Consider the following 21,930-nt stretch of genomic DNA (forward strand, 5'->3'; position numbering starts at 1 on the left):
TGAGGTTCCCCATGCATGCTGGGGCATCAGTGAACACCTGGGGCATAAATACATTTGATCTGGATTAAAAACAGACCATGAAAACTGGAGGTAGAATGAGGTTGTGGGTGAATAATACGTTGGGCATAATTTAGACTCTTTGGACCCTCCACCTAGGAAAATTTAACTTCAAATGATTTCCCCAGATGTATAGCTAAAATGTCTTCATCGTCTGGGACAGAAGGAAAGGCTCATAATAACCCACAAGGTTGAGATTCCAGAGAGGTGGATAACCAGACAGAAGCCACGGGTTAGTCTGGCAGCACAAAGTTTTGGAGATGAATCTCTGATGGCCATACTTGACATTGGCTGGGTGCTCCCCAGGTGGACAGCAAGAGGCTCACATAGATGCTTATTGGAAATGCTGAATTTCAAGCCTGATCCAGCCTTACTTAATAAGAACCTTCATTTCGACGAGATCCCCAATGATGTACACACAGAGTGAGTCTGAAAAGCACTTCTCTGTGCCGTCAGTGAGATGTTTGGAGAAGTCAGTCCATGATAGAAGCTAAAAGACCATTTAGGACAAGGCAGAGCTGTGGTCCTCCATGATCGATCACCGACACCAAAGTGTTGGACTAACATCACAAAACCGTTTCCCCTGGATGCTGCAAAATGAGAAAGTCATGTCCGGTTCTCAAGAGACATCACTGTTTTTTGGGAGCCACAAGCAGAGAACAAGCGGTCAGAGTCAGGTTGTCTTCCTGCCATACTTCCCAACATGTGCCTTAATTTGGTTAAAAGGAGATGGGGGATGCCTGGGTGGCTCAGTTGGTTGGAGGACTGCCTTTGGCTCAGGTCATGATCCCGGAGTCCCGGGATCGAGTCCCGCATCAGGCTCCCAGCTCCACAGGGAGTCTGCTTCTCCCTCTGACCTTCTCCTCGCTCATGCTCTCTCTCAAATAAATAAATAAAATCTTAAAAAAAAAAAAAAAGGAGACGGGCCACAGGGGAACGGTACTCGGCAATAAGAAGGAATGGATTCTTGGTACAGGCAACATCCTTGGATGGTTCTCAAGGACATGGTGCTGAGTGAAGCAAGCCACTCATTGTACAGTTGCATTTATAGAATATTCTCAAGATGACAAACCTTTAGAGCTGGAACACAGATATGTGATTGCCAGGGCTGGGATTGTAGGAGAGGAAGGGCGTGGGAGTGACCAGGAAGGGGGAGCACAGGGGCACCTTTGTGGTGTGGGACAGTGATTGGGGTGGTGGGAAAATGGATCCGTACTCGTGACGAGATGGCATCGAACTGGACATATGTGTTGTGCTGATGTCAGTTTCTTGGTTTCAATATCATACTATAGACACTTCAGATGCCACCGCTGAGGGCAAGTGGGTGAAGGGTACAAGGACCTCTCTGTACTGTCTTTGCAACTTCTTATGAATCTGTAATTATTTAATTTTTTAAAAGAATGTATTTATTTATTTGACACACAGAGATCACAAGTAGGCAGAGAGGCAGATAGAGAGAGAGGAGGAAGCAGGCTCCCTGCTGAGCAGAGAGCCTGATGCGGGACTCGATCCCAGGACCCTGAGATCATGACCTGAGCCGAAGGCAGAGGCTTAACCCACTGAGCCACCCAGGCACCCCTCTGTAATTATTTAAGAGCAAAAAGAGAAAAGAACAAAACAAAAAGGAGATGCTGGTCGCGAGGCTATGATTTGGTGAGAAGCAGCTTCATCATAAAACATGTGTGGAGTGTCGTTGGAAGGCGTTTACTGGATTTCTTGCCTCTTTTACTAAAGACATCATTGTGCACTGAGGTTCCTTTACCTGAGTCCTCCTGGATGCATGAGTGTAGCAAGAGGAGTATGATGTGTTCAGTCCAGGTGCACAGAACATCAGCTCAGAAAGGCTTTCATTTAGAGTAGGTCCAGAATGGAGAAGGGGCCTGATCAAGGTCACCAAATAGCCAATGGCAGAAGCAGGACCAGAGGCGGGATCTGGTGCTCAGCCCAGAACCCCTCCATTCTGCCACCCGCCAACTCTCCTGGCAGATCTTCATCCCAGAGTTCTAAGGTGGCATTAACATTCAGAACTCATCCGAGGTTAACTCTGAAAGCAACATCCAAAGAACGCATCAATGCCATCAGGGCATCTCTTTTAATTGCCTATTCACGCCGACAGATTGTCTTTTCATATTCGGAGCTAAACTTGGAGGCATGTCCTTTCATAGGGCACTCATTACCCCACTGCCTCATCAGTAATGGGAACTAATGTGCAACGTGATTGCTGAGTACAAGTTCTATTTTTTCCTACCAAGCAGGAAGTTTAAAATCTGCTGGGTTATTTTTAAGGAGGGCAAAAAAACAGGCATCCTACCAGCTTCCCAGTGGTCCTGTCCAAAGGTACATGCTGCTTTAGCCAAGGCATTGGCCAGCTTGGGAAGGACACAGGTGATGTGAAGTTTCACCAGGGAGATTTCTCCATGGAGGGGTGGGGGGTGAGTGTCCACACACTCAAGTGGCAGGAAAGGGCGTGGGGTAGTTGCCACTTTGCTGAGGACAGCAATCCTGGCATTTTCTGGAGTTGACATTTGGTGTTTACTTCCCCTGGAGGTCTGTGGCTATCTGTCTCCTCTTCAGCCATGGTCCCCAGCCCTAGACTGAGAGTCGATCTGGCAGGTCTGTCCCTGCTTAGTCACTTCTGGGGCCCTTCTGGGCTCAATGTCATGAATCACAAATAACAGTCTTACGCTCCTGAGTCGATGAAGAGTTTGGGAGAGCAAATCCCTGCAACTCTAATATTTAGCAAATATAGTAATAGCGTGAAAGTATTTTTAGTACTTACATTTAGTATCTATATGAAATATGTATAGTACTTATATGTAGGAAAATCTAGTTGAACTTGGCTTCCATTGACTTAAACATTTCTTGATCACTGACTTTGCGTGAGGCACCATGCGAGGAACTATGACTGCAGTGGAGGTGTTTTGGGGGAATTTCTCCACCTTCCCTGGAAAAAGTAGTGCAACCCTAGAGCTCACAAACCACCCTGGGCATGGCTGCAGTAGAAGGTTCTAGAAATGAAGGGCAGGTGATGGGCATTGAGGAGGGCACTTGAGGTAATGAGCCACCAGGTGTTATAGGCAACTGATGAATCACGAAATCGTACCTCTGAAACTAATAATACAAAAAAAGAAATGAAGGGCAGAATCGTTAACCTTCCCTTCCTTGTGAGAACTGTCAAGTTCTCCTTCCCCCTGCTCCGTCTCACAAGCTTGGAAGTGCCTTTTCCTGCTGCTAACTGTGTAGGACCTGTTCAAAATATCTTGCTTAATCCTCCCAACGATGCTAGTAATTAGTTATATTTACACCAATTTTTCAGAATGGAAAAATGAAAACTAGGTTTTGTGAGTGACTTGTCCAGTGTTCCAGGGCTAGGGAGGGGCTGGGTTGGTTTGGATATGTGCAAGTTTCCAGACCTGCTTGCAGCCTGAAGTCTGGCAGTGGATGGCTGTGCATCTCCCAGACCGGAACCCCCAAGCCCCGAAGCCCAGAAAGCTGTCTTGCAGGGTGTCCGGTATGGCCCATCCTTGAGGGAACCCGAGTGGGGGGATGTGGGTCTGCGCCCATTTGTCTGTGACTCAAGCTTGCGACGGCAAAGCGAGGGGCGGAGGGAATGAGCGGGGAAGGTGAACAAGCAAGGAACCCAGGACTGGGGAAATACAAGATTTTCTCCAGGGGCTGTGTGGAATCCTTGCCCCTTTATCCACCCCGCCTGCAAAGCGCGCCGCCCTAGGCTCCTGGAATAACTGGGGAGGCTAGGGTGAAGCCACGCCCACCTGGGCTAACACGATCGCCCTGGGGCTTCGAGCCACGCCCACCTGGACCAACACTTCCGGCCTGGGGCTACGCGGGGGCGGGGGAAACAGTGCGAGCCCCGGAGACGGAATCACAGAACCTCACGGGCGGAGGGGATCTTAGAAGCCTGTCCGTCCATCTGGACCCTGAAGGGTGCCTCTTCGGGGAGGCTTCCAGCTTCTGCCTCCCTTGATGGGAGCTCACACACCTTGATCCCCCTTTTGGAGGAGGGGGTTCTCCTTTTGGGAAGCACGGATGACATGTAAATACAGGATATACAAGGTCAATCGCACACGTGCAAATATTTTGGCGGCCGCAGAAGCCCAGCCGGGGCCTTGGTGTTTATTCGGGTGGCCGTGCGCACACCCTCCTTCCCCGCACACGCTCCTCCCGTTCCTCCTAGCAGTGGAAGGGGTGCAGGGAGCTTTGTGGCCGGCAGGTGGGCTCAGCCTTCTCCCCGCAAGCCGCTAAGGGCTTCAGACGCTTTGGGCTTCACTAAGGACCGAATGACAAAGCCTCCTGTCAGAGAAGTAAAAGGCGAATGCCGCAGCAGCGTACGCTTTATCTTTGCAGAAGGAATAAATCAAATGGTGTACTCACCCCAGAGGCCACGTAGGGGGTGAAGCACAGTCAAAAATAAACCGACCTTCTGTTCTCCAGGCCGGACTAGCACTCGGAGTTCCGGGCCCGCACTTGGATACTTTGGTTGCTTCTTAAAAGAAAGAGCTTGCCTGCTAAGCAGGGCCTCTGGGCTGGTGAGGGTTGGTGAGGTCAGCTGTTTACCCCGGCCTCCCTGGCCAGGCTTCCTAGCCCTGCTTCCTGTAGGCCGTGTGGATGGGTGCGGGGGTGTGGGGGGACTCAGTCTCCACCCAGACCCGGGCTGGGCCACAGCGGACCGGGTGGGGCCTGGGTTTGACCGCAGTGATGAGGCTACCTAAGAAGAGAGCTGCTTGTCCCTCTGTGGATGCCCCCCACCGCACCCCAGAATGCTGCCGCCATCCACAAACATCAAGTCAGGCTGGCCCTTGGTAGGGGACACGCCATGTGGGAGGAGACTTCTTTTTCTCCATTTTCCCACCCCCCAGAAAGATTCCTCAAGGCACAGAGGAGACAGCCAGAGCTTAAACCCTCTGCAGGCTGATTAGCCTCATGAGGTCAGTAGCTGAGGTGGTCTCGCCTTTAAGTCCTCCAAACGGGGCGGGCGGGGGCACCCAGAGGTATACGCAGGCCCCAGGGGACTTGAGCCTGTGAGGCCGACATCTCTTCCACAGAGCGGACAGGGGGCAGCCCACTGCCAACGACACGAGCCCCTCCCTCTCTTTCACCTGGTGTCTTCATTTTCCTTGACTTTTGTCTGCAGGACCACGTTTTCCAATCTTTCAAATGAATGAAGTTCTCAGGCCCCACCTGGCGGGGAAAGAGCTCCCTCCTACCACACACACGCGATGCGCGGCTTGGGAAAATCGTTTAATGACAGAGAAAGCACACACCAAACTGCAACAGAAGCCCGTCGGGAGTCGCCACTGTACAAATCGGAGGCCAGAGGCCCCAAACTAGCATAAGACATTCGCAGGGAAGTCAGTCGTGGTGAGGGGAACATCACACAGCATTTCTGAGGATACGGAGGAGGCAGGAGGCAGCGGTGACTCACGCGTGGGCTGTGTATCTTCTGGAATGTGGCCTCCTCTGCAGGCAGTCCCTCCCCCCTTCTTCATTTGATGGTAGGGCCTGGGGAGGTTTGCAAATGACCAAGTAGGAGAGAGGCCTTGTGGATCCAAATCTCTCACGGGCCAGCGTTGTAGGCAGACACGGCCCGCGTGCTCACGGGTCACACCCATGTAACTCGGCATTGGTCCTCTTGGATGGTGGCTCAGGGAGCAAGTTCGATGGGTGACAGCAGCTCCTCAGAGTCTAGGGTCCGTGCACAACTTCCCAAAGGCATGCGAGGAAAGAGGTTTTTACCAAAGAGACTTTGCCAACCCCAAAGGGTAAAAGTCATTCTCATTTCTAGCTAGGTTCCAAATTAAGGGACAAGAAAGAAAATGAAAAAAAGGCAACAACTCAAAAATTACCTGGAATATTGTGGCACTTCACCAATCCCTTTTGTTTATAATATATGGCAGAGCAAAACGGACCCCTGTCAATATAAACTTTCGTTATAGATAACCTTATAACTGTACACTCTCGGGATACAGAAAGAATCCTTCCTATCATACATGTTTCATCTTTAAAAATAATCTAACATAGTCATATATCTGGCTAGTAACAAACTATTAACATCTTCTGAGAATACAGAGGAAACTTTGGGATTAATAGTAAATCCTCTGGCGTGCGCCCTCCCCGCCCCCCATCAGCATCATCTATGAACACGTTTCTGCAAAAGCATCCAGAATCATTGTTAAAGGAAAGGAAGAGGTTCTAGTTTTCACCAAATGGATTTTTAGCAAGAAGTGGTGGAACGTTTTTTTACCTTGGCAAAAATGAAGCACAAACATAATATTTCACTGGTTCGGGCCCATGCAAATGCATGTTTTGTTATGTGGGGGTGTTTTATTCTCACCCCAAAATCACGATTAGCATGCACGTTGTTTTCAACTATCGAGTTAATTATTGGCAGTGCACCTCTTTTGTGTAACCATGATCACTAAGGCAAGGTTATTATTTTACCTTGTATAGAATATCAGTAATAACTTGTCAGATGCATATGTTTATACAGTACAGACCGGCAACTTACTGTTTTTTTAAAAAAAAACCAAACCCAAACTCAAAACACAGATCCCTAAACACAATTCAATTGAAAATGAACTGTTAAGCTTTTAGAAATAGGTTTTAAACTACAAGGCTGCCCTGTTTTTTTTGTTTTGTTTTGTTATGAACATTTTAAAAAGTTCCCACCCCTAAAAATTTGCCAATTTATTTCTTCGTGATTGGTAACAATCTCGCAAATTCGCTACCACGCTGACTCTCCCTGAACCGCAGAGACGAAGGTCCTTCGTGGGAACACAACGCTCGCTCATCAGGGTCAGACCAGTCACGTTCTCCAGCTCTCAACCGGTAACCCAGACGACCTTGAGTCCTCAATTCATCCACTGGACGGTGGTCCCCGCCCTGCGTGTTTGACTGCCCCAGGGGTGCTTTCCGATGGGCTTGGCTTGGCTGCCCAATGTTGACCTTCAAGCTCCGGACCCCGCTGCCATCTGACCTACAGACCAGAGGCATGTCCTTTGTTTTTCAACAGGAACACACGGGAGCTGAAATTGCTTATTCGACAGAAGCTGAGGCAGTAGAGACAGCTCCTTGGCCTAGCCAAAAACAGACGCCAGGTGAACTTGGTATGTGTTTGTGTGAAGCCAGTGCAGCAGCAGGGTCTGGAAAGTCCCCAGGGACCGTTCCCTGCCCTGGATGTTTCATACGACAGAACCTTTGGAAGAGGACAAGTGGATTGACTGAATCCTGATGGCCAACGTCCTCTGTAAGTCCTGGAGCACATCCTGGCCCGTCCCTTCGCCATTTTTGTCATAGAGGAGCTGCTTGAAGGCTTCATTTTCAATGAGGACCATCATGTTTTTGAGAAAGTAGCCTTCACAGTAGGCTGAGAGCTCTGTGACTCCAAGAAACTGGAGAGAGACAGGAAGCAGGAGAAGGTTAAGTTTCTGGACCACCTGCGTACCTAATAATGGCTAACAGCTGTGAGGGTAGATTGATGACAGTGGCTGAGATTCACTGCGCTTTGCGGCATTCCCCTAGGGGACTGGGGTTCATTTCTCCGGGGCTTGGCCTTGTGACTTCCTCAGGCCAACAGCAGGTGGCAGACGTGAGAGCTGCCAAACCCGGGCTAGCTTTAAAGGGCCAGGTTCGGACTTCCACGCTCTTGCTCAGAAGCCCACCTCTGCAGAGAGAACAGGTGAGGTGAGCCTGCTGGGAGGGTAAGCGGCTCCAGGAAACTGAGAGGAGCCAGTGACCGAGCCCAGCCAGGGTCACCCAAGCTGACTTCAGAAGCAAGGCCCGTGGAGACCAGAAGAAACTTCCAGCTGTCCTGTGAACTCCTGTGCTGAAGACCTGCTTACTGGTTTAACCCCCGGGTTTTGCGTTTCTTTGTTGTACTCTAGCGAGCTGGCACATGAACGGAGCTGCAGACACAGCTCTAAGCGCCTGGAGTGTTAGCCCATTTGACTCTCACAGCAGTCCCGGGTGGGCATGGACTATGTATGCCCCGGATTTGGGGCAGTGGTTTCTCTACCAGGGCTGATTTGGCCATCCAGGGGACATCTGGAAAAGCCTGGAGGGAGTTTGGTTGTCACGACTGGGTGTGGCGGTGATGTGTGTACCACTAGGATCTAACGGGTGGAAGCCAGAGATGCTGCTGGGGCTGCCACCATGTGCAGGAGAGCCCCAGCAGCAGAGAATCCTGCAGCTCAAGCAGGTGGTGCCAAGGCCGAGAAAGTGATCTGGACACAGGGTTCCTTGCAGACTAAGCCAGTGGGGAAGGGATGATGTTGACCTCGATCAGGGGCCAAGTCGAGGGTTGGCAGATGGCACATACTTAGTACTTGTTGAATGTAGAAGCGAACAGTTAACTAACCGAGTAACAGACTCATGGCAAACGTCGACCAAGAGCTTACAATGTGCCAGATACCTTGCCAGGCACTTCGCCTGCAACATCTCATTTAATCTCCAACCTCCCCGGAGGCGGTTGTATTACCACCTCCAATTTACAGAGGAGGAAACAGACAAGACAGTAACTGACAACAAACTCAGGCAGTACATCCAGGGCAGAATCGGGCATGGAACTCTGGTAATTCAAGTCCTAAAGGCTGTGTGGTTAACCACCAAGACACTGCCTCTAGCCCAGCACCATTACTCAGAGGGTGGGTATTTAGCCTCATGCGTGTGCCTGGCGGAGGGACTCGTGTTTGAGGCACGGAAGTACATGTGGTTATGTGGGTTGGCTGTCTTCAGACCTTTTCTACACTTTCCAGAGCTTGTAAGTCTCTCTATCACAATGAACTGGGCATTCAGAAGTTAAGTGCTCCTTGAGATGACATCCTGCTGCTCTATTTAGATGCCGAATTATCTACATCATCTAAACGCTGAATCATCCTTCTGAACTCCCCAATATCCTGTCCTTTAAACCAGACATGCACTTTAAGTTGTTAGATATGGAATGGTGCAATGATAATGAGGCAGTGCCGACAGGGTTCCGGGGGAATGAGCTGGAATACTTGGATTCAAGTGGGGGCTCCTCTGCTTTCCTGAAGATGTGACCAGGGCTGGGTCACTTTGCCCAAGCTTGGGTTCATCATTTTCAAAATGAGAATGAGGCCACCGGCATCCCAGACCTGTCAGGATGATTTATGGCATGATTCTGTCATTTGTCACACTTAGGAGAGGCAGGTTAGGAATGTAGCTAAGAGGGGGGCCTCTGGGATCTTTTTTTCCCTTCCATCCGTCCTTCCTTCCTTCCTTCTTTTTTTTTTTTTTTTTCTTCAGATTTATGACTTTAGCCATTAGCTGTTGGGCGAGTACATAATCTCTCTTTGCCTCGGACTTCCTAACCATAAAATGGGGATGATAATACCTCCCTAATAGTCTGTTGTTGAGATTAAATGAGATCACGCATGGAGCATGAGAGCAGTGGTCAGTTGTACTCAGCACGCAATGCTAGCTGTCATTGTAAATGTCAACTATGTTTGTAATTATCACTCTCTTTCTCACCAGCTGGTATCCAGTGACCCACGTGGACAAAGTAGGTGGCCAAGCTGGGATAAGGGGAACTGACTGTACCTACAGAACCTAGCCCAGGGGCGCCTGGGTGGCTCTGCTGGTTGAGCATCTGACTCTTGGTTTTGACTCAGGTCATGCTCTCAGGGTTGCAGGACTGAGCCCCACATCAGACTCCATGCTCAGAGGGGAATTTGCTTTAAAAATTCCCAACCCTCTGCCACTTCCCCCATCTCTCAAGTAAATAAAAATAAATCTTAAAAAAAAAAAAAAAAGAACCCAGCCAAGCCAGCTGGCCCTTACAAGGACCAAGCCTGTAACCACGAACTCCCTGATGCCATGTGCTCATTCGCCAAGCCAACGGCAACGGTATGCAAAAAAACCATGTGCAACCTTGAGCAAGTCAGATCACTTTCCTATGCCTCCATTTCCCCAGCTATAAAATGGAAGGAGTGAACCAGAGACACTAGGTAATTCGTGGTCTCTGAGAGACCCAGAAGACATGGTGAGGTTTAGCAGGTGAGAGAGCTTGTTATCACCCAGGGTTCGCCTAGTATCCTGGGGGCTGGGAGACACCTCAGGAATTATTTCATTCTTACAACATGAACCGTGCTCTTACAGTCCTAGAGCACAAGGCTTCACTCTACAGCTGGGGCAAATGAGGCTCAGTGTTGCCTATCTTTGATTCTGCGGACACCCTTTACCACACCTGGCCATGCACTTTGTCTATCAATGTCCCTCACTGTAAGGCAGTAAGTGGAGAATAATAAATACTTACATTTACATTTGGTGATATTTACTCAATGGTGACTGTAGGTCAGACCCTGACTACCTCCACATAGCTAATTACTGACGGAACTGGGGTGGAAACTCTCATCTCCTAGATCAGTGGTTGACAAACTGCAACCCTTCGGAAAAATCTGGCCCCCCACCTGCTTTTGTAAATAAAGTTTTATTAGAACACAACTACATCCATCATGTACATATCGCCTATGGCTGCTTTCATGTGGTTCAGCAGAGTTAAGGAGGTTCAAGGCGACTGTGTGGCCTATGTGAACATATTTACCTGGCCCTCTACAGCACAAGTTTGTTGAGCCCCATCCCTAAACTGTAATTTTTCAAGGGCAGAGACTATGTCTTACTAATTTCTTATTATATTCTGATGAATACAGTTTCTGGTAAACAGCAGGTGCTCAATAAACACTAATGAATGAATCCCCTGGTTTCCAAACCTGTGTTCTTTCTAGCACAGAGCACTGCTGAGCTTACTACTCTAGCTTAGAATCAATTTGATGAACTAGCCTATTCTTTTTCCCAGTATGAAAGATACCACAGAAGGGCCATCAGTAGCTCTGGGGCCCCCTTTGTTTTTGTTGTTTTAAGATTTTATTTATTTGTCAGAGAGAGAGAGCACACAAGCAGGGGGAGCAGCAGACAGAGGGAGAAGCATGCAGGACTCCACGCCAGGACCTGAACCAAAGGCAGACGCTTAACCGACTGAGCCACCCAGGTGGCCCCCGAGGGCCCTTTTTTCATGACTGAATAGTTTGGAACAGCTTTGCCAGGGGGGGAAAAAGATGGCCAAGCCATGCATTTATGGGATGGGCTTCTCATCTGTATGAAATTCTGCAGCTGTCTGAAATAGATGTCACAGAGAGGTAACATTGCCAAGGGCTTGTTGACATTTGCAGCATTGTTATTAACGTGTAAACGCCTGTGTTTCCTGGGGTGCTGAACCAAGAGTTGGTTTCTTTCTTTTCCATCTTTTACTAAACTAGCCTCAATTTGCAGTACAATCTGCCAGGAACAGAAGCCACATGGCATGTGATCATTCGTGGTGCTGTAGTATCCGGAGCACAGGGGAAGCAGCACAGAGAAAAGGCAGGGGCTGGCTGGCTTTGCCCTGTCCTCCATGCAAATAGCACAAAGGGCAGCTTTTGCATTGGAAACACACCAGGATGTGGCCTGGGAGCCACGGCAATGGCTGGTGTCTGCCAAAGTGCACCTGCAAAAGAGGCAGTTCCCTGCCTTAGGTGTGCAGAGCCTGTAGCACCCGCGGATTCCTGGCCTGGGCTCACACCGCAGCCAGTTTCATTATTAATGGCAAGAACTATGGAGCCTCCTGCCAAGGTGGCTGGAGTGATTAAAATGGATTGCTGTCAAGACGACAGGTCACGGCAAAGCCACTTGTGGATGCCGGGTTCACAGGGCACCTGGAGGTTCCGTGGCCAGGGGAGGCGGAGAAGGAAGAGGGAGAGGGGGAGGGACCACAAGATTACTAATCAGGCTCTTCTCTTGGGGAGACAGCAGCCTCCGATGCTTTCCTGCAAAGTCATTAGTTGAAGATTAAAGAAAAAGTGTGCTGTGTCCTGAGAAACCAGATTTTGGTAAAACCTTCACTTAACCAAAATACCTAGTGTACATGCATACGTGTGTATGTGCGTGTGTGTAGGAAGTAGCCTGTAGTTGTCGATTTACTGATGACCAATCAGAACACGTGCTTTGCAGGAAGAAAAAATCTAGATTTACACTTCTGGGTATATACCCCAAAGAACAAAAAGCAGAGACTTGAACAGATTATTTGTCCCCTGTCCATGTGCACAGCAGCATTATCTACAGCAGCCAAAGGGTGGAAGTCACCTGTGTGTCCACTGATGGGTGAATGGACAGACACAGTGTGGTCTCTCCATACAAGGAAACATCATGCAGCTTTAAAAAGAAATGAAATGGGTTGCCTGGGTGGCTCAGTCATTGGGCATCTGCTTTTGGCTCAGGTCATGGTCCCAGGATCCTGGGATCGAGCCCCACATCGGGCTCCCTGCTCAGCAGGAAGTCTGCTTCTCCCTCTCCCACTCCCCCTGCTTGTGTTCCCTTCCTCGCTGTCTCTCTCTCTGACAAATAGATAAATAACATCTTAAAAAAAAAAAAGAAAGGAAATTCTGACACATGCTATAGCATGAATGAACCTTGAAGGCACTGTGCTAATGGAAATAAGCCAGTCACAACGGGCCAAAACGTGATGATTCCACTTATGTAAGGTCCCTAGAGGAGTCAGATTCATAGAGACAGAAGGTTAGGTGGAGGTTTCCGGGGCTGAGGGGAAAGGGAAATGGGCGTTAATGTTCTGCAGGTACAGAGTTTTCGTTTGGAAAGATGAAAAGTTCTGGAGATGGATAGTGGTGATGGCTGTACAGCGGTGTGAATGTGCTTAGCCCCTGAAATGTACACTTAGAAATGGTTAAAATGGTAAATTTCACGTTATGGCATCTGCCACGATAAAAAGAAAAATCTCCACAGCCGTGTGATCTTAAGCAAGTTCCTTCACCTCTCTGTGCCTCAGTTCCCTTATTACGACATGGGACTAATGATAACGTTTACCTCCAAGAGCTGCAGGGAGGGTTACAAAGGAAGGTGTGACAAGGATCTTAGCACAGGGCCGGCATGCTACAAGGGCCTGTTAAGATAGAAAACATCTCAAAGGCAGCCCAAGTTTTCAGGAGGAACAGTGAGAGCGCAATTCAAGTCAGTCGTCACCGGACAGTGGATGTGGGGGAGGTGTCCTGAGCTCCAGCCACACAAAAGAAGGCTTTTTTGTTTTAATTCCTGATCTCAACTCATTTCGTTGTTTCTTCCTAGCAAATGCTAACGGGCCTGTCCTCAGCGCAAGGGACCAAATGAAATGGCACCTGAACAAGTATTTGAATTCTCTTGGTCCCACTATCCCCACAGTGACATGAACTGGATGAGGACAGTGGTCCCCCCAAATTGGAGTTAAGACGGGTCTTAGGGCTGAAGCCACAACAGTGACCCCAGGAGCTTGTTAAAAATACAGATTCCTGGGGCGCCTGGCTGGCTCTGTAGGTTAAGCACCCGACCATTGATTTCAGCTCAGGTCATGATCTCTTAGTCTTGAGATCGAGCCCCACATCGGGCTCCCCATGCAGGCTAGAGTTTGCGTCAGATTCTCTCTCCCTCTCCCCACTCACGTGCTTTCTCACTCTAAAATAAATAAATAAAACCTCTAAAAATATATATATACAAATTCTTGAGCCCCACTGCAGAGACCACTGTGCGGTGGGGGCCTAAAGATTCAGGACTCTCCCCAGGTGATTCTGACTAGGTGTTGGGTCCACCTGACCAGGAGGACCCCTTAGGGGCTCTCCAGGGCTGTTCTCAATCTTGGCCATATCTGAAATCACCCAGGAAGCTCTGGAAAATAGCTATTCTCAGGCTCACCCCCAGAGGCAGATTTAATTGGTCTTTGATAGGCCCCAGGCATAGGGATTTTAACTGAGTGCCCAGGTGATTCTCCCGTGTGGCCAGTTCTAGAACAGCAGTGCTCCCCCTTGAGCACGCACCAGAGTCACCAGGAGGGTGTGCAAAGCCACAGATGGTGCACCTCTCCCCAGAGCTTCTGGTTCACGAGGTCTGGGACGGGGCTCCAGAATATACATTTCTAACAAGTTTCCTGAAGAGGTTGATGGTTTCTAGATTGGAGGACACACTTGAAGAACCACTATTCCTTGCTACTCAAGGTCTGATGGCTTAGACCGGCAGCAGAAGCTTTACCAGGGAGTTTGTTAGAAACATAGACGCCAGGGTGCACCAGGCCTGCTGAGTCAGGGTCTGCAACGTGATTCGTGTTCGGGAAGCACTGTTTGAGAAACAGCTTTGTTTTTGAAAATCCCAAGAGCTCCTGCTTTCATTGTATTTGGGAGGGGCGAGATGAAGGGCAAGGCATTTTTTTCTAGAGCGGGAGGGAGGCTGAGGCGGGGGAAGGAATGCGGGCAGCTCAGCCCGGAGCGGGCAGGCCAGTGTCTGCTCTCTGGCCAGACTCCGTGTCTGCGAAGGAAAAGCCCGAGCCACTTCCGTGCACCGCGCATGCTTGGGCAGCCTGGGCGGGATTGATTACCTTGGCGTGATTGTAAATATCCACACAGTTGTCAGTGTTAATGCTCTTTGCGCAGATAATCTCACAGTGTCGCTGCAAGGCCTCCAGCTGGAAAAATTTAGCGGCAGACAGAAGCTAAAAATCGTAAGAAGAGCCTGTTAGAGGTTGGGAGGTGGAAATAAAGGGAGGACAGTGGTGGGGAAAATCTCCATCTTCCACAGAGGTGTCCCAAGGAAAAGGGCTGGGGGCACAGCGGTGGGTCGGTCACTTTAAAGCACAAAGGAAACCCCAGAAACTAAGGCACAGGGATAGAACTCTGTTGAATATGGCAGAGGGGAGGAGGCTGAAGGGAACCAGATTTAGCATTTTAGCAAAAATGCCTGCAGTTGCTATGTCCAGAAACAAGGGTGAATGTCCTTAGCAAGACAGACATGGATGCGGCGAACTCCCTCTGTTCACCCAGGTGTCCTACACAAATGTCACCTCAGAGAAGCCTCCCGGACCGCCCCACCTCGGGTCACCTCCCTCCGTCACTGTCTGGCCTCCTTCCCTTGCCTCAGTCTTCCTCGGAGCCCTCCTCTCAACAGACATGACGTCATGCCTGGCGCCCTCAGAGAGCCCGCGAGGGCAGGGGTCTCTGTCCCTTTGCATCACCGCGGTGGCCGGGCCCCTGGGAGTTTAAAGGGACTGACTTTGTGGGGAAAGGATGGGGGCAGGCGTGGGCGGTAGGGTGAGCTGCTTCTTGGTGACAAGCTCTTCTGCATCATTTATATGATTTACATGTGCATTCGTTATTTCAATTCTAAAATAAAAACAAATGTGACAGAAGAGCCTGCGTCTTCAGAGGGTAGCTTGGTCCGCAGGTAGAGAAGTGTCAGTGCAGAGGTTCAGAGAGACCAGAGAGGAACTGGGGGGTGGGTGGCGGGGGTTGGCGGGAGGTTACAAAGGGAAGGATAAATGGGTCACACAGTGAATACCCAGCCTATGGCCTCCAGGTGCCAGGAACTGTTGCAGTCACCTTATTATAAAATCCTACAATCTTCAAAACCCAGCGAGGTAGATTTTGTTATTCCCATTTCCAGGTAAGGTACTTGAGGCTTGGCAAGGTTAAGTCATGGCCAAGATGACACAGCTCTGCAGGAGCAGAGCCTGGATCGAAACTCGATTTTTCCACCACTGTGTGGGGTCATCTTCTGACGGGCTGACCGTCCTGACATCTCTAATCGGCCACGTGCCCAGGACTTCGGTCACCTTAAAAGGATCCTGGTTCCTTTGCTTGGGATTATTGGAGTGATTTTGGCTTCCGGTTCAAAGCTCCCAGCTTTGAGCAGGAAAACCAACAAGGGCTCCACTTTGAGGAAGGAGCAGGGTCCCTTGGCCTTGGGGAGAAAGGAGCAGAAACAGGCCCCTGGACTCAGAAGGGGAGGACAGGCTTGGTGGAGAGGTAGACAGCAGATGGGGTGGGGGAGCCAAGGAGCCTCGGGAAGGAGGGACGGTCACCGGGAGTCCTTATAATGGGCTCCTGGCAACCACATCAAGGGACACACTGTGATTTATGTTTCCTGGTGACAGAAGTCACCAAGATAGCTCCTGATGGTGATATTTGCGCCCCTGCTGTGCCTAGAGCTAGCCGAAGCCTCCTCAGTAAGCCCCCCTCTACCCGCCCCAAAGCCAATTAAAATTGGATTTTGCAGACTTGCTACCTAGCACCCCAGCTCTCCAGGAAGGGGCTCTGCCGAGAAGCCCTTGGGAGGTCCAAGGAGGCAGGCAGGACCCCAAAGCCTGTAGCCAAGAGAAAACCCAACACAGGTGCCCTCAGACACTGCCAACACACGCCGGTGACCTGGGTTTACAGGGATGCCTTACCTCCATTATCTCGTTGTTTTTAATGAGCAGTGACTCTGGGCCACCGTAGTAGAGATACTGCATGACCAGCTGGAAGAAAGGACACAGAGAGCAAAGCAGTCAGTCCGAGGGCAGCACAGACACAGTTCTCTTCCAGCCGGGCAGTCTGTGTGTCCCTCTAGAACATCCGCTCCTGCCGGATCGCTGCCTCGTGGGAGAAGTTCCCCTTAGGACACTTCCTCCTCATTGGGCAGTTTTCCTTATCGCCACTGCCACTTGTCTCCCCGTGGTTCTGCTGGGCTCCAAGCGCACCCCAGCTCTGCTCTGCATCATAGACGGCAATCACAGCTTTCCCCTTCCACGTCCCCCCCATTCGGCTGCCTCCAGGACACTCGGCTTAAACAGCCTGCACCAGCGGCCATTCCCCTCCGGGAGCATGGCCCATAGTGACTAGAAGAGTCTCTTTAAATCCCAGAGAGGAACTCTGGGTTACCATGGGACCACCTGCTCCTTTTTACAGCTCAACAAGATGTGGGAAGTAGCCGTCAGGGGTCGGGGGTTTCATTGTCTTGTGGATGTGAACAGTCCTAGCCCAGGCTGCTCAGACCGTCCATGTGATTCAGGAGGCCTGAATGGTGTGCCAACCAGAGCTTTACCAGCTGGCGTCCCTTTAGAACGAGGCCCCCGGATGTGCAGAACTGGCCGTCACCACCTCCCACGAAGCTGTTCATTTTTTAGATGGTGCACAGGCTTTCCAAGTGGGCATGGTCTTCTCCACCATCGTCCTCTGCCTGCCTTATGACACGTGGACTCCCTGGTTGTCCCCACGGCAGCTGTGCTGGAAGCATCTGTGGACTGGCTACATCCCATCTTTGGGCACTTGTAAAATGAGGCACTGGGGCCGGGATGTCTGCTACGGTCCCTTTAGGCTCCAAAGGTCTGTGACCACCATAAGGGAGTGCTTAAGGGCAAGGACCCTGCACTCGGGCTGCCTCAGTCTCCGATCAGGCTCTGCCACTTAAAGGCTGGGTGACTTGAATTAGGTTAGGCCTCTCAGTGCCTCAGTTTTATCATCTGTAAAGTGGGGCTAACATTGCCTACCTCATGTGAGGAGGATTACATGACAGGGAACAGCTCTAGCAAAGTCCTGGCACGTGGCAAGAACTCAGTAAATGTTAGCTCTTTGATTTCCTGAGGTGGAAGCACCTTTTTCCTATAGTACCTCTACCACCTACACTCAGGCCTTTGAGGCCCCATGCGACTGATCTCAATCTACATTTTGCATGCATTTTTACAAATAATAGTTTTCTTAAAAAACATGTTTACAGGGCGCCTGGGTGGCTCAGTGGGTTAAAGCCTCTGCCTTCGGCTCAGGTCATGGTCCCAGGGTCCTGGGATCGAGCCCCGCATCGGGCTCTTTGCTCACCAGGGAGCCTGCTTCCTCCTCTCTCTCTCTCTCTCTGCCTGCCTTTCTGCTCTGTCAAATAAAAAATTAAAAAAAAAAAATCTTAAAAAAAAAACCCCCAAAAACCATGTTTACAGATTTACTGAGATATATCTCATGTAATGCAAACTGTTTCTGTTTATAAAGTGTCCAGGTCGGTGGTTTCAGTGGATTCACAATCTTGTGCGACTGTCCCCCCTGTCTAGTTTTAGAACATTTCCAACACCCCCAGGAGAAACCCCGTGCCCGTTACTAACCGTTCCCACTCCCTCCTGCCCTGGTCCTGACAACCACGAGGGAAATACCCGTTCCAGACATTTCATATGAATGGAATCCTCCGACATGTGCTCTTTGGTCTGGCTGCTGTTGCTTTGTGTCCTATTTTCAAGGTTCACTCTTGTCACAGATCTTTCCTTCACTCTTTTTTATTAGCCCAGGGGCATCTGGATTGTTCCCACATTTTCACTGTTAGGAATCCAGTTGCTAAGGATTAGTTTACTTTTTCAAATCTCATCTGCCACTCTGCCCTTCTCTCTCCTCCTCATCTTGACAACATCTGCCTCTTATACTCTGACCAGTCCCAACCACTTGCCTTTAACCGAACCTATCACAGCGTTTTGTCTCAGGCTTTTGCCCAAGCTGTTCTCTCTGCTTGGATGCCTTTCCCTTCTTCTTCTTCACTTGTTGAACTTGGCCCCCTCTTTTGGGATCTAGCTCAGTGGTCACATCGATGAAGCCTTCTCAGATCTCCCAGCTGCGACCCCAGGCGATGGGGCAGAACCTCATCCACGAATACAGTGTGACTTTTCCCTGGAGCTTGAAGGCCCAGGTGTGGACCGTCCATCTATGCGTTCCCGTGCCTAACACGGGGCCTGCGAGCCCAGGAAGCGCGCTTGAAACAGAAACACAAGCCCTCTGTTTCCCTTTTGTGCTTGGGTCTCCACATGACTTTGGGCTTCTGCCACTACCCACCTGTCGCAGAGATGGCAGAGTGCTCATGGTGGTGGCGGAGACTTGGTCAAAGGATCACACAGCCTCATGGCCCCTCCGCTCCCCCATGCTGATGGGTCCTGGGGATCTACAATACCACATCAGCGTATGGTGGGGTCCTGCTCTTAGGCAGGTAACAGATTTCCCTAGCTCCTCTCTTTTCTAAGGGCCAGACCAATAACCACCACCACCACTAGAGCCGTGAGAGGAACTTCCCCGAACACAGGCCCTACTCCATTGTTTCATCTCATTTATTCGGTTGGGCTGCAGGCTGAAAATGCTGCTCCTTTAGAAGATGGAGATCCTGGGGCTAATGGGATTTAAATCAGGCCACCCCTCTCCGCCTTCAGTCTCCGCCAACACAGGCCTTTTTCGCAAGGGGGCAAAACGAACCCTTAGGAGGCCAAAGGGCCTGTTTATGGAGTTGTTTTTCTTGGCAGCTGAAACCTGCACGAAGCCCGGAATTAATCGCCTCCTCGGCCTCCGGAGGCCCCCGCTTGCAGGTGCAGCTGCGTCCGGTGCTTGCCTGTGCGCGATGCTAAACCGTCTGGCGGGGAGGAAACTCCAGGCAGTTTCATTTGCTAAAATTCTTCTGTCAGCGTGGAAGGGAAGTGAACAGGCCCCTGGGAGCCTCCTTCTGGGTCAGAGTCAGACCTCTTTGGCCTATTTCAAGCCACAAATGAGGCTTTTCTTTTATGGGGACGGGGCTAGCACACAGACAATTCCCCGGGGGCCCGCTAAACCGTCCCTCCTCCTTATAGTAACCCGAGGCTAATGTGACCAGGAAACCTTCCCCAGTCAAAAGCAATTACAGGCCTCAGAGTCCTCTAGGGCGTGCTTTCCTCACACCGGTCTCTCTCATTCAATGGGTCTGCGTGGCAAACATGCACTAGATGCCTACTCTACGGTTCCTATTACAGGAACCTCCCCAATTAGTTCCAGGCTTTCTGGCGTAAGTGCCCCCTTCACGAACATGGGAAGAGGTGGGAGGTGTGCGTTTTCCAGCACTTACTTCATGCTCAGACTCTCATGGGCCTATGATTCTTTCGTCTGGGCCGGCTGACTTCAGCATCCTGATGATGCCTGGGCTCCAGCCCAGGTTCCGATGGACAGCCCGGGCACGGGCAATTTTTAAAGCTCCTCACATGACTCCAATGTCCAGCAGAGGCCGAGAAGCACCAGCTTGGAGCCCGACACATAGCCAGCATTCAAGAAATGGGGGCTGTTCTTACCACTGTCCCCCTTTAGAAAGGGCATTCCAGGACCAAGTCCCTAGGCTTTGGCACCAGATGGACTGGGCTCCCATCCTGGCTCTGTCCCTAAGTAGCACTAAGACTTGGGGCACAGGATTTAAGTTTTCTGAGCCTCAGTTTCTTCGACTCTAAAACCAGCAAGAAAAATCCAGATAACCATGGGCAAGCAGAGGTCAGTATCTCATTCATAGTTAAAGCCCCACAAAGGTTTCTTCAGGGTCCTTCCTCCGTGAATCCTAAAGCAAAGCAGCAGTTCTTCTGGAAAATTTCAAACTCCATAGCCATCACTGTTCCAGAAAGGACTGTGGCCACTTGGTTGTCAGCGGGAAGTGTGGTGAGACACTGGGGTGAGAAGCTGGGTGTGGGGGCGTGCCAGTGCCCTAGTCCTAGGCTGGGGCTCCAGCCTCCCACCGCGCCCCTCCCCCGCCCCAGTGGAATGACTCACCCAGATTAGCTTTATCCATAGAAACGTCATTTGCCCTTTCTCCCTCGCTTAGAGCCAAGTAACCTATTCTACCAGGTCTTGTGTTGAGTAGGAAGGTGGTTTACAAGTTACAGCTCAGAAAAACAACAACCCTCTTAAATATTGCCAAGTTGAACGCTTCCTCGTGTTGTCCTACTTGCTAATCTCTGCAAGAACCCATGACCTAGAGGTGATAATGATTAAATTGTTAAAAATGGAGGAAATGAGCCTCAAAGAGTGCCTTACCCATAGTTACTTGGGAAGGATTCTTTCTTTTGAAGTTTCAGCATAACCAAAGAAATGAATCTCTAATGGTGGAGATGCAGGTGCCACAACAGGCTTTAGGGGCTTGTGTGAGGGTATGGTGGCTTCCTGGCAGCTCTCTGAACAGCAGGATCTGGGGAACCAGGGTCAAGGGTAGAGGGAAGAACCACCATCTGGCCTGCCTTCTGACTTGGCTCATACTATGTGGTCCCAGGAAGTATTTTCAGTCTCCAATATACCCTAGGACCCAGCTGAACAGACGGATAATCACTTTCTCTCAAACACACCCCATGACTTCCCACAACTGGGCCTTTGTTTATGCTGTTCCACCCCCTGCAGTACGCCCTCTGTCTTCTCCACCAGACAAGGAAAGGAGCCTCGGAAGGGCTGGTGAAATGCCCAAGGCCCCGTGGTAGATACTGATTTTAAAGAGAATTTTTTTTTTTAAGATTTTTTTAAATGTATTTATTTGACAGAGAGAGATCACAAGTAGGCATAGAGGCAGGCAGAGAGAGAGAGAGGAGGAAGCAGGCTCCCTGCTGAGCAGAGAGCCCGATGCGGGACTCGATCCCAGGACCCTGAGATCATGACCTGAGCCGAAGGCAGTGGCTTAACCCACTGAGCCACCCAGGTGCCTGTAGATACTGATTTTAAATAGGAAAATGCTGCATTTCAGTCCCAGACTGCAGCTCTGTCCTCCCGTGTCCAGATCAGTAGCCTCGTCCCGCCGCCCTGGCCATGGCCAGCCCTGTCTCCTGCCCCTCGCACTTGCCACCATCTCCGAGCCGTCTCAACAACCCTCTTGGACCATGAGTTCCCCGCGGACCTGCCCGAGCCTCAGCCACCCGTGTGCTCTTCCCAGGGCTGTGCTTCCTGAGCTGAACTGCAGGAGACCAGGTCCTGCCCTGAGTCCCGCAGATTCTGGCCCCGGGTCCACCCACGCGGACGGCGCATAACTCTGGCTGCTGTGGGGACAGCACTGAGGGAGTGCAGTCTTTAAAAGTTGGCTGGCTCCCCATTGCATGAGGCTGACCACAGCTCTGGGACTTCATCCCTGCTGTTCTCTGCCTAGAATCTTCTAACTCCCTTTTTTAAGCCTCAAGGCTTCCTATGGTTCCCCAGATTCTCCTCAGCCCTCACTATTCCAGCCAACGCCTCACCAGGAGGCCTTCCCTGATTTCTCTGGTCTGAATTGCCGGAGCACATTGGC

The 21,930-nt window shown here is 50.5% G+C and overlaps 1 protein-coding gene across 4 annotated transcripts in view; it reads right to left on the reverse strand.

The window, feature by feature from the left end:
- Positions 1-5,303: 5,303 nt before the first annotated feature.
- Positions 5,304-21,930, reverse strand: part of BTBD11 (BTB domain containing 11) — a 289,817-nt gene continuing 273,190 nt past the window's right edge. For 3 of the 4 annotated variants that reach the window (XM_032346485.1, XM_032346484.1, XM_032346487.1), the window contains 3 exons: positions 16,328-16,396; positions 14,483-14,596; positions 5,304-7,466 (listed from right to left, as the gene is read on the reverse strand). In XM_032346485.1, coding sequence (XP_032202376.1) covers positions 7,257-7,466; positions 14,483-14,596; positions 16,328-16,396 — 393 coding nt within the window. In that variant the 3' untranslated portion in view covers positions 5,304-7,256. The remainder of the gene's footprint in view (positions 7,467-14,482; positions 14,597-16,327; positions 16,397-21,930) is intronic. The other variant, XM_032346486.1, reaches the window with a different exon arrangement.

The sequence above is a fragment of the Mustela erminea genome, chromosome 6 (assembly GCF_009829155.1).
Source record: "Mustela erminea isolate mMusErm1 chromosome 6, mMusErm1.Pri, whole genome shotgun sequence".
Taxonomy (NCBI): Eukaryota; Metazoa; Chordata; class Mammalia; order Carnivora; family Mustelidae; genus Mustela; species Mustela erminea.